Source organism: Heterocephalus glaber, unplaced genomic scaffold (genome assembly GCF_053883595.1).
Source record: "Heterocephalus glaber isolate CG9 unplaced genomic scaffold, H.glaber_assembly_v1.0 deba00001608, whole genome shotgun sequence".
Taxonomy (NCBI): Eukaryota; Metazoa; Chordata; class Mammalia; order Rodentia; family Bathyergidae; genus Heterocephalus; species Heterocephalus glaber.
This window is the reverse complement of record NW_028258379.1, coordinates 21,180,267-21,207,215: the sequence shown is the minus strand read 5'-3', so window position 1 is coordinate 21,207,215 and position 26,949 is coordinate 21,180,267. Positions and strand designations below refer to the sequence as shown.

Genomic DNA, 26,949 nt, shown 5'->3' with positions numbered 1-26,949 from the left:
CTCGCAAAGGCATACTCAGAGGTTTTGTTCAGGAAAAGGTAGAAGCTTCCAAAAACAGCTTTGAAAAACAAAGATCACTGATGCCCTCTCTGCTCCCTCTTCCCTAGATGCAGAGGCTTCCATTTAGTTTTCTCAATTGTTAGAAAAATCGGTGTTTCCATCTACAATTATAATTTTACATTTTTTAATCATCCTCTTATCTGGTGGGGAAGGGGTAGGTGTTGGCAAGAGAGGCAAAATATCTTCACAGAAAAGCATTTTTGTACAACTTCACCAGAAAGACATCATGTACAGAAATTGATCAGAACAAAATCTCAAATTTTCAGAAACTTCCCCACCCATTTCACCTTGATCCTTTATCAAGTGAGCAACCTAGAAAAGAGCAGTCCCTTTCTAAGGAAAGCCACACTTAATCAAATTTCACTAAGGTGCATGGAGCCTGAGAAGCCAAGTTGGGTTGTCAGTCCATTCTTTTTATTTTTTTTTCCTCCATTAAGTTTATTGGTACATTTTAGGTATACAATACAGTTACATTCATCATTGGGATCTTGTACCTTTGCATGACGTATCTTGGTTCTTATTTTTTCCCCATTCCCCTGCCCTCCCTTCACCCCCTCCACCCTTCCCTATTTGTAAAGACTTTGTTTCCATTTTTTTCCTTTTCTCATATTTTTTGTTTTCCCTTCTTTCCTTTCCCCTACCCCTCCCACTTCCCCTGCTCCTTTAGACCTTTTCTTCCTATTACACAATATCAATTATACATTTTTAAAAATTACAATATCAAGATTTAGAGGATATTACCACAGATTTTACAAAATTTAAAAGGATATAGAAAGCATATTACAAAACTCTTTTTCAAAATAAATTTGATAACTTCTGTGAAGTACTTTGGAAGACAAATTAATGAAACTGAGTCTGAAAGATATATAAAATTTGAATAGCACCTTTTAAAGAAAGTATATTCCTAGTTTGAAAACCTACCTGTATGACAACAACAGACTCATATACATTTTACCTGATAAATTATATCAAACATTTAAAGCAGAAAAAAGAAGGAGCACTTCTCCCCTCATTTTAGGAACTCAACATTGTGCTAATCCTAAAACTGGAAAGCGCGGAGTCCAGGCTGCGGGGTGGCCAGGGGTGGCCGGAGGGCGGGGCCGAGGGGCCGGAGTGGCTTCCGGGAAGGACCCCCCACCGGTCGCCCATGATCCAGAAGGCTTGGGCCGAGCTGCTGCCCCCGCAGGACGTCAGTCACAGCCACGTTACATCCGGTGATAAAGGCTTTCCTGTGTGGCCTCATCAGTGGGACCTGTTCCACCCTACTTTTCCAGCCTCTGGATCTCCTTAAAACACTCCTGCAGACTCGCCAGCCCTCAGACCATGGGTCCGGACGCGTTGGGTTGTTGACTGTACTCTTGAAGGTGGTGCGCACAGAGAGTCTTTTGGGCCTTTGGAAAGGGATGTCCCCCTCCATTGTGAGATGTGTCCCTGGTGTCGGAATCTACTTTGGTGCTCTACTCTTTGAAGCAGTATTTCCTGCGAGGCCATCCGCCCAGTGCCCTGGAGTCAATCATATTGGGCATGGGCTCTCGATCTGTTGCAGGGGTCTGCATGTCGCCCATCACAGTGATCAAAACACGCTATGAGAATGGGAATCACGGCTATGAGAGCATCTACAAAGCCCTGAGGAGCATCTATTGCAGCGGGGACCACCGAGGCCTCTTCAGTGGCCTGACAGCCACCCTCCTTCATGATGCACCCTTTTCAGGAATCTACCTGATGTTTTACAGCCAGACCAAAAACGTAGAGCTCCACGACCAGTCTGATGTAGCCTTCATTCCTGTTGTGAATTTTAGCTGTGGAATATTTGCTGGTATGCTGGCCTTGTTGGTAACTCAACCTGCAGATGTTATCAAAACTCATATCCAGCTCTCCCCAGTGAAGTTTCAGTGGATTGGCCAAGCAGTAACACTCATTTTCAAAGACTATGGGCTACGTGGCTTCTTCCAAGGCAGCGTTCCCCGGGCCCTCTGCAGAGCTCTGATGGCAGCAATGGCATGGACAGTCTATGAAGAGATGATGGCAAAGATGGGCCTAAAATCCTGACAGGAAAGGACAGGAAAGAGTGTGCTGTCATCCCGCTTATTTGCTGCCAAGTGCTGCTTTATGGCACTCTGCAGTCAGGTGAAATCTTGTCTGGAGAACCAGGCAGAAACACTGTTGCTTCAGCCTCGATTCAGGGAGGCAGAGGGTCTGACTGGAGCCCTCAGTCTCCCAGAAGAGGAGTCACCAGTACACGTAGGCCCCTGGGGATTTGGGACAGAGGTCAGCACAACCCACAGGACTACCGGCAAGGCATTTTCAGAGAGAGAGTATTGCCAGGTGGCCTCACCTGCACTAGAGTCTCTTTCGGGATGTGCTTGTGCAAGGAGTCATGGTCCAGAGAAACTAGGCCTCCTGCTGCGTCTGAGGAACTGCCCTGGGGAAGACAGTATCTGGGTAGCATTCACGGTCAGCAGCCTGAAGATTGTGTCTGAGGTGCTTTCCTGAGGAGGAACAGTAGTCATTAGGGTTAGGGTTAGAGAATGGGGGCAGTGACTTACTTGCGTCCAAATGTACGAAGAAAATTGTTTGATCTTGGCCCCAGCACTATGTCAAATCTAAGGTATTCTGCCATTTTCTATGACTAAAGTTCAGATGAATAAAGTAAAGCCCTTTATTAATGAAAAAATACTAAAACTGGATAAAGATAATAGAAAAGTATGAACATTAATAAAAATTTGTTTAACAAAAAAACTATTAGAAGTCAGATCTGGCAGTGTGTAGAAGGTGCTTTTATTATAGGGATGGCAGTGTTGGTTCAACATTGGAAGATCCACCCCCATAAGTCATCACTTTAACAGAAGAAAGGAAAAACCCATATGATCCTATCAGTAGTTGCAGGAAAAGTATTGGACTAAATTCTACAGCTGTTCATGGTAAAAGCTATCAGGAGACTAGAAGTAGAACAGAAACTTCTCAACAGATAAAAGACATGTACTCTATACTTCCAGCAAAAACATCTTATATGAATGGAAAAGATACAATGCTTTCTCCCTAAGGTAGGGAACAAGGGCAGATATGCCTACTCTTCATCTGTCCATTAAACTTTGAAACATAGGTCCAAACCAAAATAGTCTGGCAACAAAAATAAACAGCACAGGATTGACAAAGTAGAAGTAAACTCTTTATATGTAGATAAAATGGTCATCTACAGAGAAAATACTAAGAAATCTCTAGGAGCCCCTAGAACTTGTATTTGAATTTAGCAGAATTAGAAAACACAAGATATATATAAAAATTCAGGTCTATGTATACTTGCTATAAAAAGACTTCCTCTAAAGCTACAGTAATCAAGGCAATGTTGGTGTAAGGAAATATATATAGATCAATGGAATAAAACAATCTAGAAATAGAAGCACACATATATGGTCCACTGAGTTTTGAAAGATTATTTAATATTAACATTTTATAGAACATAAACTTGGCTCAACAGCAGAGGAAAAGATAATGTTTTCAACAAATGGTAGTAGAACACCTGTTATCCGTATGTAAAAAATTAACCTCAACCCTTTATTTCCATATATTAAAAATAACTGAAAGGATCTATGAACCCAAATATGAAAGACTAAAAGTATAAAACTTTAAGAAGAAATTATAAGGGGAAATGTTTATGAATTTAGGGTAGGCAAGAATTTCCTAGGATACAAAAAACATGATGTATAAAAGAAAAAAGTTGATAAATGAGATTCCATCAAAATTTAGAACTTTAAAAAACATTGTCAAGAAAATGAAAAGTAGTCCTTAACCAGAACATATTTATAATACATATAACCTATGACCAGAACTCTTATAGCTCATTAATAGACAACCCAATTAAAAAGTAGACACAAGAAGATGATAAATAGCCAGTGCAGCACAAGGAAAGGTGTGCAGCACTAGAATCAGAAAAATACAAATCAGTACAATAACAAGATCGTATTATACACTCATTAGGGAGATGAAGTTAAAAATTTTAAAAGGACAAATGTCAGCTTAGTTGTGAACCAAGCAGAACTTTCTAATACTGCTAATGTGAATGTAAAATGATAAAACCCAGTTTGGAAAACAATATAGAAATTTTTTATATTACTGTTAAGAACCAACAGTTCTGTTCTTATGTTTTTACTTAAGAGAAATGAAAACGCATGTTCACAATAGATTTTTACATACAGGTTGACTGTCCCTTATCTGAAACTCTTAGGAACAGAAGTGTTTCAGATTTTGGTTTGAAATCCACTTGATCTGCAAAGAGGATAGCTATTCCTCCTTTTTTTTTTTTTTGCATTCCTGTTGCAAGGAGTATCGTTTTCTACCCTTTAACTTTCAGTCTATGAGTTTCTTTTTAAATTAAGTATGTTTCTTGTATGCAGCATATTGTTGGATCTTGCTTCTTGACCCATTCTGCCAGTCTCTTTCTTTTGATTGGTGAATTGAGACCATTAACATTGATAGTTATAACTGATACATAATGACTTATCACTGTTATGACTTTTTCTTTTTGTTGGATTCTCCCCCTTTGCATTTAATTTCTTGTCGTGCCTGATGGATTCATTCTGCTGGGCTTCCTGGGGTTGTGATCCTCGTTGTCTTTTCCTAGGATAGTGTCTAAAGTTTTTTGGAGTGCTGGTTTGATATTCATGAAGTTCCTGAGGTGCTCTTTGTCATGAAAGTGTCTTACTTCTCCATGAATTTTGAGAGATAGTTGTGCAGGGTACATCAGTCTGGCTTGGAGGCTGTTTTCGTTTAGGGCTTGACATACGTCACTCCAAGCTCTTCTTGCCTTGAGGGTTTGCATTGAGAAGTCTGCTGTGATTCTGCTGGGCTTTCCTTTGTATGTGATTTGTTTCTTTTCTCTCACTGCTTGTCAAATTTTGTTCTTCTGTTGGGTTTCTGGAATCTTAACTATTATATGCCTATGTGTAGATTTTTTTTCATCAAGGCTAGTTGGAGTCCTATATGCCTCACTTATCTGTATGTCAAGTTCTTTTCCCCTGCTTGGGAAGTTTTCTGCCACCACTTCTGTGAACAGTTTTTTTATGTCGTCTGCACTCTCTCCTCTTTCTTCATTGACTCCAATCAGTCTTATGTTATTCTTCTTTGCATCGTCTAGTAGCTGCTGGATTGATTTCTCATGGTCCCTTACTATTTTAAAGCAATTTTTCTTTTCCTGTTCCCTAATTGGAATCTTATCTTCTGTATCTGAAATTCTGTCCTCACATTGGTTCATTCTGCTGCGTAAACTTTCAGTGGAGTTCTTAATTTCCTGGAAATCTGTTTGCATCTGTTTTATGGATTCCATTTGTTTCCTATGTTGGGATTCCATCAGTTTCCTCAGCTCCTCTATTTTTTTAATCTGTGTCTGCTCTGTGGCAGTGGTATGGCAGCCGGAGAGGCTCACCTCCTCGGCCCTCTGGGTGTCAGTCCATTCTTGGAAAGTGCAGCTGATTGGGAAAGCAAATAAAGGGGTCAGCTCCAGAGGGAGTTGGGTCAGTCTGTCCAGAGTAAGTAGAGGATCACAGTCCCTGAGATGTACGCTCTCCCAACCTGCAGCTTTAGGCAGTACGTCATCACAAGTTCAGAATGCTGTTAGTCACTGTATCAGAAATAGTTGTCAGTCAGCACCTGCATTTCAGGTGGGCCCACCTGGAACAAGCTCTTTCCTGTGGACATTTGTAGGGGACCTAGGCAGGTAAGCCACTCAGTCTCTGCTTTCACTGTTGAGGACTCCATGGAGAGGTGTCCCAGTGTTGCAAGATGGCAGAGTCAGAGGCCTGTTCCTTGAGCCACAGTGTTCAGTCAGCCCAGCACAGGTCACACTGAGCTGGCAGCTTGTATGAGCAGTATAAGGTTTTATCTCAGACTCAAGTGCAGGCAGTTAATGTCTGTGAGGTCAGGATTTAGAAAAGCCAGAGACATTTTCTTCACCAGCAATGGAAGCGCAATGGTACAAGGCCAGAAAGTCCAAGTAACAAGAAAGGCCTTTCTAAGCTCTTCTTATCTTACCAGTCTTAGAGTTCACATTCACCCACTGAAAACTATGCTCATCAGGTTGGAAAATCATTGTCCTTTAAGACCTCAGCTCTCACAAAAATCATTAGCAAACCAAAACCAGTTTTTTTAAAACTCCAAAAGCAAGTCTCCATCTGTAGATCACCTCTTTTCCTTATTGCCTTCCTTTTTCCAGAGGCTCCAATACAGGAAATTTTATATCTTCCATAGCAGAAACCGTCACTACAGGGACTTTCTCTGTGTAAGTTCCTCCTGCCTACTGGCAGTGAAAAGCAGAGAAGTTGTGTCCCATTAATACATTTCTTTTTTTACAGCTTCCTTTGATCGTGATAATTCCTCTACCCTTTATAAAATCCTAAGTATTTAACATTTTTATTCATTTTTTTCAGATATCCAGATGTACTAACCACAAAATGCAAAATTTTCATTTTTTTCCCCTCACTGCAGTAAGTAAACCCCAGCAGTAAATTCAGCATTTGCTATGTTAACATTAGGGCTGCCAGGGAAGATCCAGACTGGAATGCAGTGGAGAAGGGAGGCAGGGAGGCAACTGCAGCAACAGCAGCAGCTGCCAGGCTGCAAAAATCTGGTGGAGTGTTACCTCCTCCCACTTTTTTTAAAAAATAATAATCAGTTATTTGAATTTTTCCCACCAACTCGAAGGAGAGAGCAGTACAAACTTAACATTTTTGGCACAGCCTAGGGAATTTTTAGGACCCATTGGAGGAGAGAACAAAAACCAAGGACATTACCTACCATCTGGGGTACTGTTTCCCATCACTTTAGCCAGCCAGGGGATCCAGCAAGCCAGCTGTCCTGGAGCTGGATCTATCATTTGTAAATTCTACTTTTACCTCTCATAACAAACAGCAGCCCAGCTGTTATCTCATGGGTAACTCCATAACCACCCGGACACTAAAAATATCCATACCCCGTCCCTTATCCTTCCTCTTACAAGACAATGCTTTTACATATGTCTGTGAATGAGAGTCCTTCTAGCAAATCCCACTTCTGATGCCACCTGTATCAGGGGCACCCAAGACCATCTGAAGGTGTGATAATTTGCTGGAAGAAATTACAGGATTTATCTATGATTTATTGTGGTGAAAGTATACAATGCAAAATCAGCAGAAGGTAAAGGTCCTTAGGGCAAAGTCTGGAAGAAACAAGACACAAGCTTCCAAGCAAGGGTCCTCTCCCAGAGGAGACACAGGAAATAATCTTCCCCCAGCCACCAAGTGTGATAGCATGTGTGAGAAGCTCGTTGGAGACCTAATCCTTGGTGTTTTAACTGGGGGCCAGGTCATGTAACCACTCTGCCTAGCATGTACCAAAATTGTAGACTCAGAAGGAAAGCACGTGTTGAGCATAAACCACCTGTTTATACAAATAGTTTAGGGAGAGCCCAGCTTATAAGACCTTTCAAAGGATAACAGGTTCTTTTCTGCATATCATCTCAACACTTGTTGAAAATGAATGACTAAATGGCCATCAGAATGATTTACATTATCATGTTCCTATTACACAATATTTGTAGTCATTTGAGAAGGAACACGTTTGGTTGCAAATAACAAAGTCCACCAAGCAGAGGCAGAAACTGAAGTTTATTTGGCTGTCATAACTAGACCTGTGTGGATATGCAGTTCAAGCCTTGTCTTCAGTAGCTTTAGATTTCTTTCTTCTCTGTTTCACCTCCTTAGCAGAGTACCCTCATTCTCATGTTTGTCCCACAAAACTAGAGCCGGCTGTACTCATCAGAAGTGCCTACCTAAGAGTAGAAGCTACTCAGAAGATAACTACTAGAACTCTGCTGTTGTGCACCCTAAGCCTATAGAAGAATATCAGTGATGCATTAAGTAAAAATGGCATATTACAAAATAATTCACTTAATATGATCCTGTGTTACTCAGAGCTGTCTTGATAAATCACCTTCTAGAAACATCTAGAATAATGACTGACCAAATATCTGGGTACCTTGGCCCAGCCAGATTGATGCACAAAATTAATCATATGGAACGTTGGAGGGTGGGGGTCATGTTTGCAAATGAAAAGAAAAAGGTCCAAACCTTCTTTTCTGCTTGCAAGCATTACTTCTGGAGAAAAAGATTTTGAAGTGCTGGGTTATGATGACTGTGATTTTTCTTTAATTTTTTATGTTTTCCTATTGTTTGGAGTGCAATAAATACATTGTCCTTATAGTTGTAAAAAGAAAAAGAAAAATTAAATAGAATAATCAGCATCTTGATCTATATCAGATAACACAAAAGGATTTGAGTTTAAAGTTATTAATCAGGTCCAAAGGAAGCAAGTTGATTGAGTAATAGCATGGAGTTCCTGCTTTGCTTTTGCTCCTGTGGGTGGCAGGGAAAGGGAGACCCCCACCTAGTGGGCAGAATAAACAGAAGGTGAGATAGAAGGGAAGCATAGGCAGTGGCCTGCAGCTGGTTCTGACTTTAGTGGAAAGGTGGTTTTTGGTTTTGTTTGTTGGTGATGGTATTGCTGTTTCTTTGGTTTTACAAGACATTATTTGTGCAGGGAGACTCCTTTAGGACAGCATCCCTATGGAGAAGTACCCATGCCCACACCTGCCATGGCCTCCGAAATGCAAAAGAGCTTCCTTTAAAGCCATCGTGTTCAGGAACTCACTGCTAGTAGAGAGCAGTTTTCCTGGATACATTACACTCTGTTTTTTGACAGTGCTTGTCACCTGATTGTCACTCTGTATTGAGCATATCGACCAGTACTTTCTTTTGTTTCTACTTTTAAATGATCAGTTACTTCTCATAGAGAATGTTGAGCTTTATATGAACTCTGATCATACGTTTTGTCCATCCTTCATGTGATGGCTCTTGTTTTTTCCCACTAAAAACATTTTAATCTGTAAACAAAATGCCTTTCCTTGTTCACAGATGTAGTTTCTCAGCTGTATTTATCACTTCTCAAGTTTTGGTAAAAGCAGTCTGCTTGTAGAAAATTATGTAACACTGGTTATTTTCCCCAAAAAAGTTACTGTGCCATGTTCCCAGACAACAATAAATTTTTTAACCATTTATATTTTCATTTATTTATTCTTTGTTTCCAAATGGATTTATTGACATTTTTTCAGGGCCATATTGAAAGTCAGGCCCCCAACTTTGCACTAAAGCTAGGAACAGAGACTCTTAGAATTTGAAATCTTGAAAAAGTCTTGGTTTTCTCAATTCTTAAATACTAGGGTTAAAGCTGGGCATGACGGCACATGCCTGTAATCCCAGGACTCAGGAGGCTGAGGCAGGAGGATCACTGCAAATTTGAGGCCAGCCTGGGCCACATAGAGAGTTCGAGACCAGCCTGAACTGCATAGTGAGACCCTGTCTCCAAAAACCAAAAAAAGAAAAAAAAATTAAATACTGGGGTAGGTCAAGTGATTGTTGAAGCCAGATGCAGCATCAAATTCTTTTTTTTTTTTTTCATTTTGCACAGATACTGACATTCAGTATCCTTTATTTTTGGTTTTTATTATGTGCATGTTTTGAAATACCTATACAGGATGGAATAGTTGAATGTAGCTGGTTAACAAACGCATTACGTCACGCAATTATTTTTAGTGACAGCACACAAAATCCACTCTGTTTACATTTTTCAGGATAACAGTATACTGTGTCATCAATTATTACAGCCCCCTTGCTGCACAGTGGACCTCTTAAAGTGGATTCCTCCTAACAATAAGCATGTATCCATCCTCTGAGCAGCATCTCCCCACCCCAGCCTGCGGTCACCACCGTGCATTGCACTCTCTCATTCTGGGAGGTCAGCTTTTTAAAATTCCACAGATGAGTGAAATCATACTACACCATTTACTTTAAATCAAGTTTGGTTTTCTTTAAATCACTTATACTAATGCTTTGTTTTTAGTACTTTGAAGGGTTTTTTGGTGACAACTGGTTGGTTGGAGTTTTTATCTTGGGGCTTAATAAAATCAATGAACACTATTATAATTTTCTTGAAATTGGTAGCTTTTTAACGTGAAATAATTGAGTTCCAACTCTATTTGCCTATAAATATATTTGATTGAAATACTACTTGCTGCTGTGTGAGAAGAGTAAGATTGCGTCAAGTGAGCAACTTTAAGTACTTTTTTAAGTACTCCTTTTCCATTTAACAGAACATTCATCTGTTTATATGTGCAATATCAGTCTTTAATGGCATCGTGAGAGTTCTTAAAGTGGGAAGTTTGCAAAGCAAAATTCTTTGCATTTGTACAGATCAAGAAGTTAACTCTTTTGGGATTTTGATAAAATGTTTTGTCTTCCTAAAACACTTAACAGCATTCTAGCTATATTCATAATTCTCATGGATTCTTTGCTTCCACATGCAAATGAGCCATAATCACTTACATGTTACAAACAAAACCCTTCTGCCCCCAATTCCCCTCCAAGTACCACCCTACTTCTCTATGCCACTTGGTAGCATAGTTTTTGACAAAGTCGTTTACAGTCACTGATTTCACTTCCTCTTTTCCTGTGGTCTGATCCACCTCCAGGAGACCCAGACCTCCTGCAGACCACTGAATTGGTCCTCCACCAGGTGTGTTCTAACTGCTAGTAGCCTGGTCCATCCTTCATCCTCATCTTAGTGAAACCACCAATATTTGTTCTGTCTCTAAAGGTGCTTTCCATACTGGAATGCTGGTTTCTTTGTATCTTCCTGGTATTGAAACATGAGCTCACTGAAGGACTCAGCCTGTGATCCTTTTTCCTGTCCAGTACTTTCTTATGACCTTTAACTCTTTCTCTTGATGATGCCCAAGTTTCCATTTTGGGCTGCACCATAGTTGATGCAGCCCTTCTATCAGTAGACCTTTGAGTTCTTTTTGTTTTTAAAGTTATATTACACAGATATTCTCTCACACATAGTCTCTTAGTGTACTTGTGGGAGCATTTCTGTAAGTAAAGATCCTAGAAGACAGATCTAAAGAAATGGACCATTTAAGCAGGGCATAGTGATACATACCTTTAAGTATTTGGGAGGCTGAGGCAGGGGGTTCGCCACAAATTAGAGGCTAGCCTGAGTTATATAGTGAATTCATGGCCAACCTGAGCTACATCGCAAGACCCTGACTCAAAAAACAACAAAAAAAATGTTTAAAGATATACACCTTTTAAATTCTAAGAAATATTACTAAATGCCCTCTGAGTGGTTGTACTAACTTACACGCCTACTAGCAGTATGCAAATGCACATTTACCCATACCCCAGACAACACTATTTTCAAGTGTTTTTATTGTTTTTTACTTTTTCTAGCTTTCTTGAATAATTTTAATTCACTTTGCAAGAGCAGATTTCTACTACTTTAAATATAAAGCAGTCTGTTCATTGTTACAGTAAGTTTTCACATACCATAAAGTCTCCAAAGGTTTCATATGTAAATAGATTGTGACACCATGTCATTGTCATAGAAACAAAATGTGATTCCTTATCTAGAAAATGTGAAGTTTTACATGAAGCTGCACAAGTGACTTAATGACATATTTTCCCCATTCATTTTAAGCCCTATATTTGATTACTGGCTATCATGAATTGTTTTTTGGTTTTTTGGAGTTTTTTTGGTACCAGGGATCAAACTCAGGACCTTGCACTTGTGAAGCAGGCAGAGGAACCACTGAGCTAAATCCCCAGCCCAGACTATCATTAATTGAAGTTTCATGGCCAGTCGGCTTTGTTACACCAAAAGAGAAATTGCCTTGTTTTTAAACTAAGTATTAATTCTTATAAAGGATTTAAAAGGGATAATTTTGATTGTTGCAGAACTTTTCCATGGAAAGAAAACTAACAATGAAATTAATACAATTTTAAGGAATTTCTACTTCAGATAAATTATTTGAAGCTAGGAAGTCCCAGTCAATAACTTTTAAAATATTTTAAGGCTGGGGATTTAGCTCAGTGGTGCTGCCACCTGCCTCGCAAGCACAAGGTCCTGAGTTCAATCCCCGGTACAAAAAAAAAAAAAATATATATATATATATATATATAGTTTAAAAACAAGTTTAAAATATAATAACAATTTCCATATTGTAATTTTACTTGGAGAAGGTGGTTGAGAGATACAAAACTTCCTAATAACTCACTAATAAACACATTATTTTGACAGATTAAGGTTTTGACTGAATTGATGTAGCAGGTACATCCCAGGATTCTTCTTGCTTAAGTTGGTACTGAATCTGCAGGAGGTTAAAACCTTTTGGTGCCAAAATCCTTTTGGTTCTCTCCAGGTTCTTTTCTACTATGTGATTCCATCACATGACAAAATAATTATTTTGTATTAAAGTATACTTTTGATAAGCTAGAATTTCAATGATAAGCTACTTGCTTTTAAGACAAAGATTTTTTTTTAATGTTTTATTTTATCCTATTCCCCCTTCAAGCCCCCTCCCCTTCCTATGTACAAAAGCTTTGTTTCCATTTTTTCCTTCTATTTTGCCTTTTTTTGTGTCCCTTCCTTCCTTTCCCCTCTCTCCTCCCTTGTTCCCCTTCCCTTTTGAACACTTTCTTCCCATTTCCCAGCATCCATTATACATCTCAGTCCTTATTTCCACATTCAGTTTCTCACACCAGAGAAACAATGTGGTATTTAAACATGTGTGTTGGATTTATTTCACTTAAGAGTGTGGTCTCAAGGTCCATCCATTTAGCTATAAACGTCTGAAGCCCATCCTTCTTTATGGCAGAGTAGTAGTCCATTGTATAAAAAAAGTGCATCTTCTTTATTCACTCATCAGTTGATGAGTATTTGGACTGTTTCCAATATTTAACTATTACAAACTACTGCTATAAACATTGGTGTGCATCTATCGCTGTAGTATGATGCTTCTAATTCTTTTGAGAAGATACCAAGAAGAGGTATTGCTGGGTCAAATGGAACCTCTACTTTTAGTTTTTTGAGAAATCTCCGCTTTGATTTCCACAGTGGTTGCACCAGTCTACACTCCTACCAGCAGTGGAGCAGGGTTCCTCTTTCCCCACAGCCCCACCAGCATTTGCCATTGGTTGATTTCTTGATAGCAGTCATTCTTTCTGGAGTGAGATGGAATCTCAGCATTGTTTTAACGTGCATCTCTAGAATGACCAGTGATATTGAACATTTTTTCATATATTTATTTGTTGTTTCTAATTGTTTTTTGGGGTTTTTTTGGTACCAGGGATCAAACTCAGGACCTTGCGCTTGCAAGGCAGGGAGCAGAGCCACTGAGCTAAATCTCTGGCCCTGTTTCTAATTCTTTATCTGAGAAGTGTCTATTCATTTCAGATGCCCATTTTTGCATTGGGTCTTTAAGTTTGAGGGTCTGATTTTTTTGAGTTCTTTATATAGTCTAGATAATAGTCCTTTATCTGAATAGCTGGTAAAAAAATTTTTCCTAATCTGTGGGTTGTCTCTTCACTCTGTTGGTGGTTTCTCTTGCTGTGAAAAAGCTTTTTAATAAGATGAGGTCCCAGTTGTTGATTCTTTGTTATATTTCCCATGCAGTCTGGGTTTTGTTTGTGAAGACTTTGCCTACTCCTGTGTCCCCAAGCATTCTACCTATTGTGTCTTCCACCAGATTTAATGTTTTTGTTTTAATATTTAGATCTTTGATCCATTTTGATTTTAGGTTAGTGTGTGGAGAAAGATACGGCTCTAGTTTCAATCTTCAGCATGTGGAAAGCCAGTGTTTCCGGCACCGTGTATTAAAGAGGCTATCTTTCTTCCAGTGAAGGTGTTTGGCTCCTTTGTCAAAGATAAGGCGGTTGAATATGTCTGGAGTTGTTTCTGCATCCTCTAGTCTGTTCCATTGATCCTCAGGTCTTTTCTTTTGCCAGTACCATACTGTTTTTATCACCATAGCTTTGTAGTATAATTTAAAGTCAGGGATTGTGATACCCCCTGCTTTGCCTTTGTTACCCAGAATTGCCTTTGCTATTCTAGGTCTCTTCTGGTTCCAAATGAATTTTAGGATTTTTTTTTCTAATTCTGTGAGATATTCTATTGGGATTTTGATTGGGATTGCATTGAATCTGCATAACAATTTTGCAAGTATGGTCCTTTTCACTATATTGGTTCTTCCTATGCAAGAACAAAGGATATCTTTCCATTTTCTGATATTCTCTTCAATCTCCTTTTTCTGAGTGCTGTAGTTTTCTTTTTTCTTTTTGGTACCGGGGATCAAACTCGGGTCCTTGCACTTGCACAGCAAGCGGTGAAACCACTGAGCTAAATCCCTGACCAGTACTGTAGTTTTCAGTGTAGAGGTCTTTTACTTCTTTTGTTAGATTGATTCCTAGGTATATCATTTTTTTGGATGCTATTGAAAAAGGGATTGTTTCTCTGATTTCCAAAGATTTCTTTTATCATTGAAAAATTTAGTATTCTTTTAAAATATCACAGGCTACTTGATGTGAAATTCAGGTTTAAGTGTGAAATTCTACACTTTCCAAAACTGATTTGGATGTAACAGCAATGCTTAGGGATGCCCTTTTCAAAATCTGTGGTACTCTTCAGAGGTTACTGCTAATAGATACTTTGTCTATTCATTTCATGAAAGATAATTTCTTTAAAACATGGGTATATTAAAGGGTAAGAAGTAATTTACCTCTGTTCAGTGATTACCAGGGTGATAAATGACATCTACCTGGTGGTAAGCCATTTGAAATTCATTTTGTCTTTCATAATTTACTGAAAACCTTCTCTTTCAACACTAGAAAAAAAGAAGAGATACTTTGTACCCTTTCAGATAGGTGTGCCATTAATAATACCCACTGTTATCTTTTGAACCTTTATTACCTGACAGGCACCATGTGAAAAAGTCTTTTGGGAGCTAGAGTATGGTAAAAAAAACAACAACAAAAAAAATCACTTTAGTACTTGTATGATAAGTACTCTAATAAAATGCTGTGGGGTCACAGAGGACTTTGTGAGACCTTAGCTCTGCCTAGGGGAACATTTTGCCTGAATAACTTTGTCTTATTGAAGAAATTGCTTTACTACATTCAGGGGGGAAAAAAAGAGGGAGTTATGTTGAGCAGTAAAATTGATTCAGATGCATTTTGCCTTATTGCTCATTGGTTAGGCAGGAGTTTTAACATTCTAAGGTTATGTCTCAACACCTTCAAAAAGTCTAAGCCAGATAATAGATCTGAGTAGGCAGCTAATCATACTAAGTTAACTTAACCTTAAGTCCTCTCTAATAAAAATGAGAACTGGCCCATTACAAAGCATTACATCATGTATTTTTGCCTGTGGATTCTAACAGCTGAAATTGATTGCAGTGAATCCCTGGATCCCAGAAGTGTTGTTGATGTTTAGATTTTTATTTCTTGTCTTTCCAGCCTTGACTGCCATTGAAGGCACAGCACACGGGGAACCCTGCCACTTCCCTTTTCTTTTCCTGGATATGGAATATGTTGCGTGTACATCCGATGGGCGGGAAGATGGCAGACTGTGGTGTGCTACAACCTATGACTACGGAACTGATGAGAAGTGGGGCTTCTGTGAAAGTAAGCATTGTTCAGGAGAAGCCTGTCCACGTAGCTGATGTCCAAGACATCCTTTTGAAGGCCTCTCTCTAGCCATCCTTCCCATGTGGTCAGACATGGCCCAGCTGATGATGCGTTTATAGCCGTATAGAATAGACTTGAGAGCTGGAAGAATGTACATTTATTTCAGGCTGCCAGACAGCTTATCACACTCATGTCTTACTTAAAAAGGTTTTGCACAGGTGACTCATAAACCCTTTAGGCAAGCTGCTAGATTAATTAACATACAACAGTTTTTAGCAATAAAGGAAACAGACTCTTATGGTGAAGGGTAATGAAAATTAAAAGAAAACTGCCTCTCTAAAATACTTTGAGTGAGGTGTGCTGTTCTAATGTAACATTTGACAAATGTAATATATTTAACTATGCTAAGTATAAATGTTGGTATGAAGAGGCTGAATTCTACCGGCAAACTATGTTTCCAGGGAAACTTTGGATGTAAGTAGACTGGTGTGACAGAGAATTACAGATTTTTCTATACTACAAGAATTTGCTTCTATTTCTGCAAATACTGGTCTTAATGAAATACATGAATTTTGATGAGGTCTATATTTCTATTTAAAATACCTTATTATGGTAGCAAAATGATTTTGTAAAACCCGTAACAAGTCTTAGGATTTTCAAGGTTGTATTAGTGAGTATGAAAAATTAATATGAGAAAATTAATGGACTTGAATGCTAAGTCTGGATCTATAGTTAGTAAAAATCAATTTTTTTGTTTTCCTGAGACAGGGTCTCACTATGTAGTTCAGGGTGGCCTTGAACTCACTGTGTAGCCCAGGCTGGCCTTGAACTTCCAGTGATCTTATTGCCTCAGCCTCCCAAGTCCTGGGATGACAGGCATGTACCACCACGCCCAGTTTTATTTTTTATTATATAATTGCTTTCTCCTTGTAAAATGCACATTTCAAATAGAGCTAAAGTATTCTTTGATTACAACAGTGCTTTTCTGATCACTGTTTTCTAATATCTTTCTTATTTTAACTAACCTTGATGTATAATCTCAAATTTTAGTTGAATTATATAAAAATGTAAGCAGAAAAAGTACCCTTCAAAATCAGTTGATAGTGTTTCCTCTAAAAGAAAGTAGCTTCAGTAGATTTTATGTTTTGAAAGTCTTACCTTGTGTCAGTGAAGGCCACACTTAAACCATTCTTAGTCATATTTGGAAATAATGATAGATCATTCATTGTGTTTGTTTGACTGCCTAAAAGAATCCATTGTGGCGTTTGATAAATAATTGGTGTAGAATTGCAATCCATGCCAATGCGTGTGATGTTATATTTTCAGCTGAGGAAGAGGCTGCTAGGAGACGGCAAATGGAGGAAGCAGAAATGCTGTATCAGACTGGGATGAAAATCCTCAATGGAAGCAACAAAAAAAGCCAAAAAAGAGAGTAGGTACCAATGTCAGCTCCACTCTTGCCCCCAGACAGGCCTTCCCTGAGATAAATAGCCAAATACTTACTTTTTTAAAAAACTGCTGCCAGAAACACAGATTTCTTAAGTCCATTGCAACAAAACTTAATATCATTTGTGTACATTAGTGGTATTACTCTTAACAGGTTTTAACTTCTTAGGATAAAAAGATTATAAATATTGTTCAAAATGATGAACAATGAGAAAAATGACTGAAATTGTCAGTTTTTAAGAACTAAGAATGGATATACTATTCAGGATTTAACAAAAGGAATTATCATTAAATGTGTGTTTTTTGGTGTTGCTTTTAAACTGTCAACTGAAATTTAAGAATTTTCACATAGACTGTAAACCAAGTGATTATATTCTCACTTTTCAAGTCTGCTTAATTTCAGCTAACTTTTGTTACATTCTGTGCAAAGAATTAAAAAGAAATTAGAATAGTTAGGGGATTATTTATTGGACTTCATCATATTACAGGTCTCTTATTGCAAAGCTTGTTAAAGGTTTTTAGGATTATTGATAGTGTAATTAGATTATTCCAAGATGCTAGAATAACAGGGAGAACTGGCACCTTAGATTTCTACATATGTAAGTAAAATGAATTATTCAGAAAAAATAATATCGGAAAATTTTTTTTTAAATAAGGAAATTATTTATACAATGTTTTGGTAGATCTTGAAAAAAACTTCTAATGGCAGTTCCAAAATGCTGCTAATTTGTTTTTTAATTGCTTGCATTTAAAGAGCATATCGGTATCTTCAAAAGGCAGCAAGCATGAACCATACCAAGGCTCTGGAGAGAGTGTCCTATGCCCTTTTGTTTGGGGATTACATGACACAGAATATCCAGGCAGCTAAAGAGATGTTTGAGAAGCTGACTGAGGACGGCTCCCCCAAAGGGCAGACTGTAAGTGCACCTTCAATGGAGAACATGTCGTGTACCCCACTTGTTGATTCCAATGGCAGTTTATTCTCTGTGCCCTGATGTCTTTTAAGAAGTAAGACTGGAGGGGCTGGGGATTTAGCTCAGTGGTTCCACCTCCTGCCTTGCAAGCGCAAGGACCTGAGTTCAATCTCCAGTACCCAAAAAACAAAAAGAAGTAAGACTGGGCAGTAACATATCTTTAAATATTATTTTGGCAGACCATTTTATCTTTCTCCTCCTGATACTCTTTTTCTTCAGTCTGAATAGTTAATGAAGGCATTTTTTTCAATTGCATCTTGCCACAGTTACATTTGTTTTTCCAAATTACATCTATAAAGAATGAAATATGCAAGAAATACTCTTTTACCTGAAATTACTCACCATTGCATTTTTTTCAAAGTTCATATTCTGTAGCTATTGTTAATACTAACTTCTTTTAAATTTTTTTATTATGGAAGCAATACATGTCCATGACAGAACACTAGAAATACAAACTAGCAAAACTAGAAAGCAAACATCACCTCTGCACCATCCATTTCTGAGCAGTGATACTGTAGTGCATGCATACCCTTAGACCTTTCTCTTTGTGCATATTTATGTATGAATTTTTATTGAGATGCCACTGTCTACTGTTCCATAATTTGCTTTTTTCAATCAACAGCCTTAACCTGTCAATTCCAGCATGTTTTTACGTCACATTACACCCATACTGTATTCATGTCCTGTTGAGCCAAATTTTTTTTTACTTTGTCCAAATGAATACCTCGTCCTGCACTACACTATATCTTTAGTTGTAATTTCTAACATAGTCCCGTGCCTTTTTTTTTCTCCTGTGTTAAAGATAGGGCCAGGTTTTCTGCAGAATGTCCTACCTCTATTTATTTGCATCTTCATGCTGTTATTGATTTATTTCTCTATCACATATATTTCCTATAAATAAATGTCACAGCTAAAGCTTGATGAACTCAATTAAAATAGTTTTGGCTAGACTACCTTATAGGAGACGTTCTGTATTCACATTGCATTGTATGTTTGCTCATTTTTTTGTAGCACTTGGGATTGAACCAGTCTTTGCACTGAGCTGTATCCCCTGCCCTTCTTTTACTTTTATTTGGAGACAGGGTCTCACTGATACATAGGCTGAGCTCAAACTTGCAATCCTCCTTTCTAGTTCATGCTACATTTGATACTGCTTTCCTGCTTGCATCACTCATTTTGAAATGACAACTCCTGATCATGGGCCACTTCCAACATGTAGCTTCACATTCTGGAACACAGGTGTCCAAGCCATCATGAAGGGAAAAGAGGGAGCTAGAGGAATTTCTGGGCTGTTTATAAAGTCCAGGCCTGAAAGTGGCTCACATCAGTTCCATGCACATCAAAGGCACATGGTCCTCTTACCTAACTACAGAGGCTGGGAAATTTCAGGGAGCTCATGGGTTCTGATAAGCACAAGCATTCCCTGCTTCACTTGCCTTTGCAGCCTTCATCGAGAACCTTACCATTGCATTGTTTGTTCACTGTTATGTTTTAGAAAATAGTATGTGCTCTAACCTTGCAAAGTAGCATTTCATCCTTGACTGCTTGCTGCCTCTTTTTATTCCTAAAACAGTTTGTCCTAATAATCTCTTGTTTTTCAGAATGTATTCCACTCTACATAGGTAGAGAAGTATGTCAGTGTAACAACACGAGAGTTGTTGTCTTTATAATGATTATTCATAAGATGAAATAGAAGTCACATTTAAGTATGTTTAGCTCTGTTTTTCTAGTTAATAGAAAAACTTTTACTAGATTTTTAATCGTTAAGGTAAACTTTATAACTTGTTTAAGGTTATATGTAGTTGTGTAATTTGTAAAATGCAGAATGCATTTCTGAGGCTTTTTAATTCCCAGTTGTACATATGTGTGTTCAAACCTTTTAGCATTTAAAGGATTTTACATCTTTTCATAGTGCATAAAACTGTGTCTGTCTTGGATAAATTTTTACCAGAGGAAGAATTCTTTGTTTGGTTTTTTGTTTGCTTTTGGTACCTGGGATCAAACTTAGGACCTTGTGCTTATGAGACAGGCACCAGAACCACTGAGCTAAATCCCCAGCCCCAGAGGAAGAATTCTTACTTTTACCATTTTATTTCAGGGTCTTGGCTTTCTGTATGCCTCTGGACTTGGTGTTAATTCGAGTCAGGCAAAGGTAAGACAATTAAAACTTTATTGTATGTTATAATTTGAATTGAATAAGTAGGTCCCTATGTTCAGTTAAACATCTTTTGTTCTTTTACAGGCTCTTGTGTATTATACTTTTGGAGCTCTTGGAGGTAACCTAATAGCCCACATGGTTTTGGTAAGTATGACCTCAGTAGAAGACCAATGATTTTAAATAGCAGAAAAATTTGTGAATGACTCTAGCTACAACTTTTCCAGTGTTCTTAATTGAGATCAGCTTAAGATCGAGGTTTGTTTTTTTTTTTTGGTTCCAGGGATCGAACTTCGGTCCTTGCGCTTGTGCAACAGGCGGCGAAACCACCGAGCTAAATCCCCGGCAGGATCAAGTATTTTTTAGATTAGAGTGTCATAGATGTTACATTTAAATTGATGGAGGACTTAACTGTACAAAAACTGCCCTATAAAGGACATTTAAGAGTATCTGTATGTGTTACCTGATAGGGTTGGTCACCTAAATAGTTTGGTGATAAATATAGAATCTTTCCACCAAATTGTTTTTCTACAAAAGCAGTTAACCTGCCTTCTGCTTTATAAACTGAATTTGGATTGGTCACATGACTTCTGATGCATATTACTGTGTTTCAAGTGAATGTAAGTCCACTAGTAATGTGAATCATAGGCTGGGTAGAAATGTGACTGAAAGCAGAGAAATGATTTACAGGTTTCGTCATTGATAGGATATGAGACTTTAAAAAAAGGAAAATGTAGTTTTCTGGCTAACTGAATAGATCCTAGCTCTCTTTACCTATATTATGTTCAAAATATTTAAGGGTTTATCATCAGGATTCCAAAGATGAATAATGTGTAGTACCCGCCCTCAACAAGAAAGGGAAACATAAGGAGACCATTACAGCACTGTACAGAATGTCACAGAATTTGTGAGAATGTTATGGAGCACTAGGATTGACAAAGAATGGATTTAAGGATATATTACTGGGGAAAGAAATAGCAGAGGGGTGGGCTGGGGATTTAGCTCAGTGGTTCCGCCACCTGTCTTGCAAGCACAAGGTCCTGAGTTCGATCTCCGGTACCCAAAAAAAATAGCAGAGGGGTTTTTGAGGAATAAATAGTAGTAAATGGAAGAAGCGGAAAGGTGCTCAGGCTGCAGAAGCAGTAACTGCAGAGGGACAGCAGCAAGGTGTTTGCAAGAAAATACAAGCAGTTCACTGTAGCTGAAGAGTAGAACTCCCAGCATTTCATGAGCAGCCTGGGAGAGGAGACTCACGTGAAAAGGCTGCAAGTCATGCTGAGGAGCTTCAAACTGGTCCTACACCACTGAAGAAGTTGAAGCACATGGAAAACCAAAGTGTTGCTCTAACTTTCTGAAACATCTGTCAATAATTTTGATGTTGTTTCCACTTATTTGTTTAATCTATAATAACATTTATTCCTCAAACAGGAATTGAAAATTTCAGATGAATTTTCAAGAAATACAAAACTTTTACCTTTATATGGCAAATGTGTATTAAATATTTTTGTACAACTCCCTTTCAAATTATATTTACTAACCTTCTAAAGTGATGACTCCAGATTTGGAACATTTAATACTGTGAATGGTATCACACAGTAATGCCCTAAAGATTATTAGTCTCCAAAATCATTTGTGCAGAGTGATTCCAGAGAGTTCTACTTTCTGTTTTCTGTACTTTGAATTAATAATCTTCACACTTATTCTTTTTTATTTTTATGAGTATATGTTTGCAATAAATAGTGATTACATTCATCTCAGGAAATTGGTACACACCCATATCACAGCTTGATCATTTTTCCTCCCTTCTCCCACCCTCTCTTTCCACTTAATTCTGAAGTCATTTATTGCTAGTGTTACTGTGCCTGCTTCTAATAGTCTCACTTTTCTTATTTTGTTAATTTGTTATTTGCTAGTTTGAAAGATTAATGCATTTGCATTAAGATTGTGCCTAAAGTAAGATTAAAATCAGCTCTAAACACAACTCTCAGTAATTTTCTCGAGTAAAATGCACACACTTAATACATAAAGTTCATGGCATTTATTTTGACTGCTGTAGAAACTTTATTTATTTTCTAGTTCTTAGCTATAGTCTGTTGTCGATGCTAAATAAAATTACCTCAGAACTTAACACTCAGGGTACATGAGGTGTTACATTGGATCATAGGACAGCAAAATGACACCCTAAGTATGGCGAGCTTGGTTTGTTCCAAGAGTAATGGCTCTGGCCTGTGAAACTGCATTCTTCTCACCTGAAGGTGTCTTTCAGGGCTACCGGTACTGGGCTGGCATTGGAGTCCTCCAGAGCTGTGAATCTGCACTGACCCATTATCGTCTTGTTGCCAATCATGGTAGCTACTTTTTCCCTTTCACCTTTCTGGAAAAAAGAAATAGAATTAATTTTAAATGCATCTGTTTTTATTGTAATATTTGAAATATGACTGGCTTAAATAGATTCATCTTAATTAAGTCTATTTGTTAAAAAATTTTTCTTTGCATTCTACTTCTTAAATATTTTGTGGGAAAGGTCTAATTTTCTAATGGTTTAGTATTTTATAATCTGTAGACTACTGTAGAAACCATTTCCTCTAACATCATGTCTGCACATTTGGCAGCTGAAGTTATACTTTCTGGTGAGACACTCTTCTGACTTCCCTTTGCATCCCTGCTTTGTCTCCTGTTCCAGTTGCTAGTGATATCTCGCTAACAGGTGGCTCAGTGGTGCAGAGAATACGACTGCCTGATGAAGTAGAAAACCCGGGAATGAACAGCGGGATGCTAGAAGAAGATCTGATTCAGTATTACCAGTTCCTAGCTGAAAAGGGCGATGTACAAGCGCAAGTATGTGTTCAAATATCTCAGGGAATTTCTTACTGTGTTATATACTTTAACACAGGGGAGGGGAAGCATTCACTTCTGTAAGTAACATTTTCATGGCTCTGTGCAATTATTAGCTACGTAGTAGGGTCACCTGAGGAGTACTAAAAGAAATACTAAGAGTTCTACATGCTCAAAAGAGTACATCTGGGCTCATCTGGGATGAATCCCAGGTACTGATAGTCCCTAAAAGCTTTTCACGTGACTCTCCCCTGTACCACTGCTTGAATGGAGCAGCATTGCCATTGAGAAGGAAGGCTCCTACCAGAGTCACCAAGAATGAAAACTGTCACTTTCTCTAAACAAGACCCTGAGACTTTTAGAATATCACATGCTCTTCAGAGCTATTTGCTGCGTATGTTTCTTGTGCTCATCCTTAATCATGATTATCGCAAGGTCAGGAACAGAAGTAGGTTTGTTCAAATCATATGATGTCATTGATTAAACATACAAGTGTGCGTGTGTGTGTTTCATGTTTTATTTTGATATAGTACCATAAAAAGAACTTCAACTTTTTTTCTATTATGGTTGTAGTTTTTCTGATTTAAGAATATATAGAAATAAATAGTAGATACTTAATTAAAAACAATTTAAGGCTAACAGAAGGAAGTCATTAAAAAAAAGTATAGTGAAAAGTAGATCTAAATCTTAGCTCATGGAAATTAATTACAACTGAGTTATTTTGTCTCATTAAACATCTTTCTTTTACATTAATGATGTATTTTGGTTTAAATTTTCTGTTTTGCTTTCAGTTTATTGTGCTTTTCCATGTTCCCTTATCTCTGCTGTCTGTCCCTCTTGCTTTGTGTGCTTCTGGCTGCTGCATCTCCTCCCTCCACTAACATGATCATCGGACAGCCTTTCACTACTCTCAGTGGTTACGTAGAGACGCAGCATGCTTCCCTATCAGAGGCTAGTGTGGAGGAGCACTAGCCGTTTTCAGGATAACAGAGTACAGTACTCTGCTTTAGGTTCATTCTCTCTCTCCCCCTCTCCCTTTCACTCTCAGTCTCTGTCTCTCTCTGTCTCTTCCTCTCCCTTCCCCTCTCAATCTCTCTCTCTCTATCTCTCTTCCTTTCCCTCTCAATTCTTCTCTCTGTCTCTCTGTCTCTCTCTCCTTTTCCCTCTCAATCTCTCTCTCTCTGTCTCTGTCTCTTTCTCTCCCTCTCAATCTCTCTCTGTCTCTGTGTCTCTCTCCCTCTCTCTCTCCACCCCCTTTTTTCCCCTGATCATATGAGGAATGAACTCGTGGCCTTTATACCAGCCTACATCCCCTGCCCTTTTTAATAAAATCCCCCCCACCTCCAAGGTCTCGCTAAGTCACTAAGTTGCCCAGGCCGGGCTCAAACTTGTACTCCTTGTACCTCAGCCTTACGGGGCTTGGGATTACAGCCATGTGCCCTCACCCCATCCAGCTTGAATTCCATATATTTTTGAACCTTACAAAATATTGTTTTATACATACATATCTATTTAAATTCATGCACCCATTTACCTTTTCATTGCTTTCTTTCCTTATTGCCTCTCCAAGTTTCACTGATACTTTTGCCTCTTGCCTCAACAGCACCTTGAAGAGTTTCCTTTAGAGCAGGTTCACTGAGGATAAATTTGGCTTTAATTCTATTTATTTTTACTTTTTTTTTTTTGGTACTGGGGATTGAACTCGGGACCTTATGCTTTCGAGGCAGGCGCCAGAACCACTGAGCTAAATCCCTGGCCCTGGTTTTAATTCTAAAAATGCCTTTATTTCACTCTCCATTTCATAAGAATACTTTGTAATTTGAAGCACACCTTTTTAGTTCTTAGGAATTTTAGCATAATTAGAGTAATATCTTCAGGATTTAAGATGAAATGTCTAATTTTTTGAGTCATGAACAGAAGCCTTTTTATGACTAAATGGTTTCTTGTTGGTCTGATGTTAATCACATGCAAGATGCTACCACTTGCTTTTGCCTTGTGTCTGTTGATTTTCAGGTTGGTCTTGGACAGCTGCATCTACACGGAGGGCGAGGAGTAGAACAGAATCACCAGGTAACTGCCCCATTCCTGGGCTTTGCACCTCATGTTGGAACAAGAAACTATGCTCCACATGTATTTTTTGCTAGGCAGTGCCAATGTGCAGCATATGTCATTTAAGCACTCATCACAAATGAGCTTTCAGGATCTACCTAACCCTGCAGGAAGTTAAAGAGTGAAAGCGTGAATAAACCTCAGAGTGGTGAGATGTATTCATGTTAAACCTAATTCTCCATGCTGTCCAAAAACACATACAGGTCTTGGTTTCCTGTAACTATGTGATAGAAGTAGGTCTTAAGACACCTTTTAGAAAATGTTTTATGGAACTGGGAGGAAAGTAGGTTATTTATGAAAAATTAAGAATATATAACTATAATCTAGTCACCAAGTTTTGTCTTTTCTCTATCTTAAATATGACTCGTCCTTCCCGTCTTCCCATCATTGTACCTAGCTCTTGTGTGAAACATTTGCCACAACCTTCTTCCCTAAGTCTCAGTAAACTGCATATCTGATCCTCTGGTTCCAAGATGAAAACTCTTAAACGCTGTGATTTCCAGTAGTTTAAAATCCAGTCTTCATGCTCTCCAAGGCTTTGATCCAATCTGTTTTTCTTAGCAGCCCCTTGCTCCCCAAGTCACAGACCCGCAGACCTTTTCAAAAATATCTGAGCCTCTCAAGGTCACCTCTGTCTCAGAACTTCCGAGCCACTGGTCCCTCTGTCTGGAATGACTACTGCTCCACCTGCTGTCTTCATGTGGCTAATTCCTGCCCATCCTCCAGAACTCAGCACCAACCTATCATACATCTCCCCTGAAGCCCAGCCTCATAGGAATAGGTCATGTACCACAAAGAATTTCTGAAAATCTCTACCCCTTGTGGCCCTTGTCCATTGTAAATCAGTTATGTAATGAAGTGTGTCCCCTGCTAGAACCTAAAGTCCAAAAGAGCATGAACCATGTCCACTTCGTTTGTCACTTTATTCCCAGCCCCAACAGGGCCTAGCCTGTAGTAAGTTCTCAGTAAATGTTTATCAGACTACTAAAACTTTTCTACCATGCCAATTAAGTATACTAATTAAGGTCTTTTTGTATACTTGTATCCCTTTTAGCTTTAAGAATAAAATGGTAGCAAAATATATTTTCGCTAAAACTGTACCAAATATCGATGGGTTTGCTTTTATTCAGACAGCTTTTGGCAACTTTCGTTGTCTTTAGGTCATTGAGATGCATTTCTTATGCCAGTGAAGCATCAGATAAGCTAGTAATGAAAGCATCAGGTAAATGAGTTTGGTGTATAACTTTTGCATAACAATTTTGAGAATATTCTTATATGGTACCTGTGAATAAAGCAACTACAAAATGATCAATTATCGCAAAAGAAATTAGTAACTAGTTCATAGCTGTATTAGTTCAATAAATATTTCAGTACCTACTGTGTGTCATTCACTGCTAGGTATTTAGGATACAATATTGAACAGAATAGCTTTGGTCTGTGTCTTCACAGATCTTCAGTTCAGTAGGGTCATTACATATTTAAGTGATTGCACCAACAAATGAAGAAGTAAAGGATGTAATAATTGGCTAATCGGTGGAAGGAACCATTTGTCAGGGAAGCCTTTTCTAAGGAGATGTAGATGATATTTCATTTGACAGGAGAAGTAGTGTCATCCTGGGCCAAAAAGAACAGAATATGCATAGGACCCAGAAAAGGGCTGGTATGCCCAAAGTGCAGAGATTTTTATACATGGTGCAGTACTGAGATAAGCAGTCCATCCTTAATCATACCAGTATATCCCTCAAGCTCCAAGAGGCTATAAGGGTCAACATTGTCAGATTTCGAAACATTGGTTCTGGCTGCTGTATAGAGAATGAATTAGAAG

General features: G+C 38.4%; 1 protein-coding gene and 1 pseudogene across 2 annotated transcripts in view; both read left to right on the top strand.

Annotated features, from left to right (window-relative positions):
• The window catches only part of Sel1l (SEL1L adaptor subunit of SYVN1 ubiquitin ligase), a 58,892-nt gene that overhangs the window by 10,941 nt on the left and 21,002 nt on the right, over positions 1 to 26,949 (top strand). For both annotated transcript variants that reach the window (XM_004837100.3, XM_004837102.4), the window contains 8 exons: positions 15,435 to 15,602; positions 16,932 to 17,037; positions 17,806 to 17,968; positions 20,124 to 20,177; positions 20,268 to 20,327; positions 22,447 to 22,528; positions 22,864 to 23,018; positions 25,029 to 25,085. In XM_004837100.3, coding sequence (XP_004837157.1) covers positions 15,435 to 15,602; positions 16,932 to 17,037; positions 17,806 to 17,968; positions 20,124 to 20,177; positions 20,268 to 20,327; positions 22,447 to 22,528; positions 22,864 to 23,018; positions 25,029 to 25,085 — 845 coding nt within the window. The remainder of the gene's footprint in view (positions 1 to 15,434; positions 15,603 to 16,931; positions 17,038 to 17,805; positions 17,969 to 20,123; positions 20,178 to 20,267; positions 20,328 to 22,446; positions 22,529 to 22,863; positions 23,019 to 25,028; positions 25,086 to 26,949) is intronic.
• Positions 1,091 to 2,242, top strand: LOC106007724 (mitochondrial glycine transporter pseudogene; annotated as a pseudogene).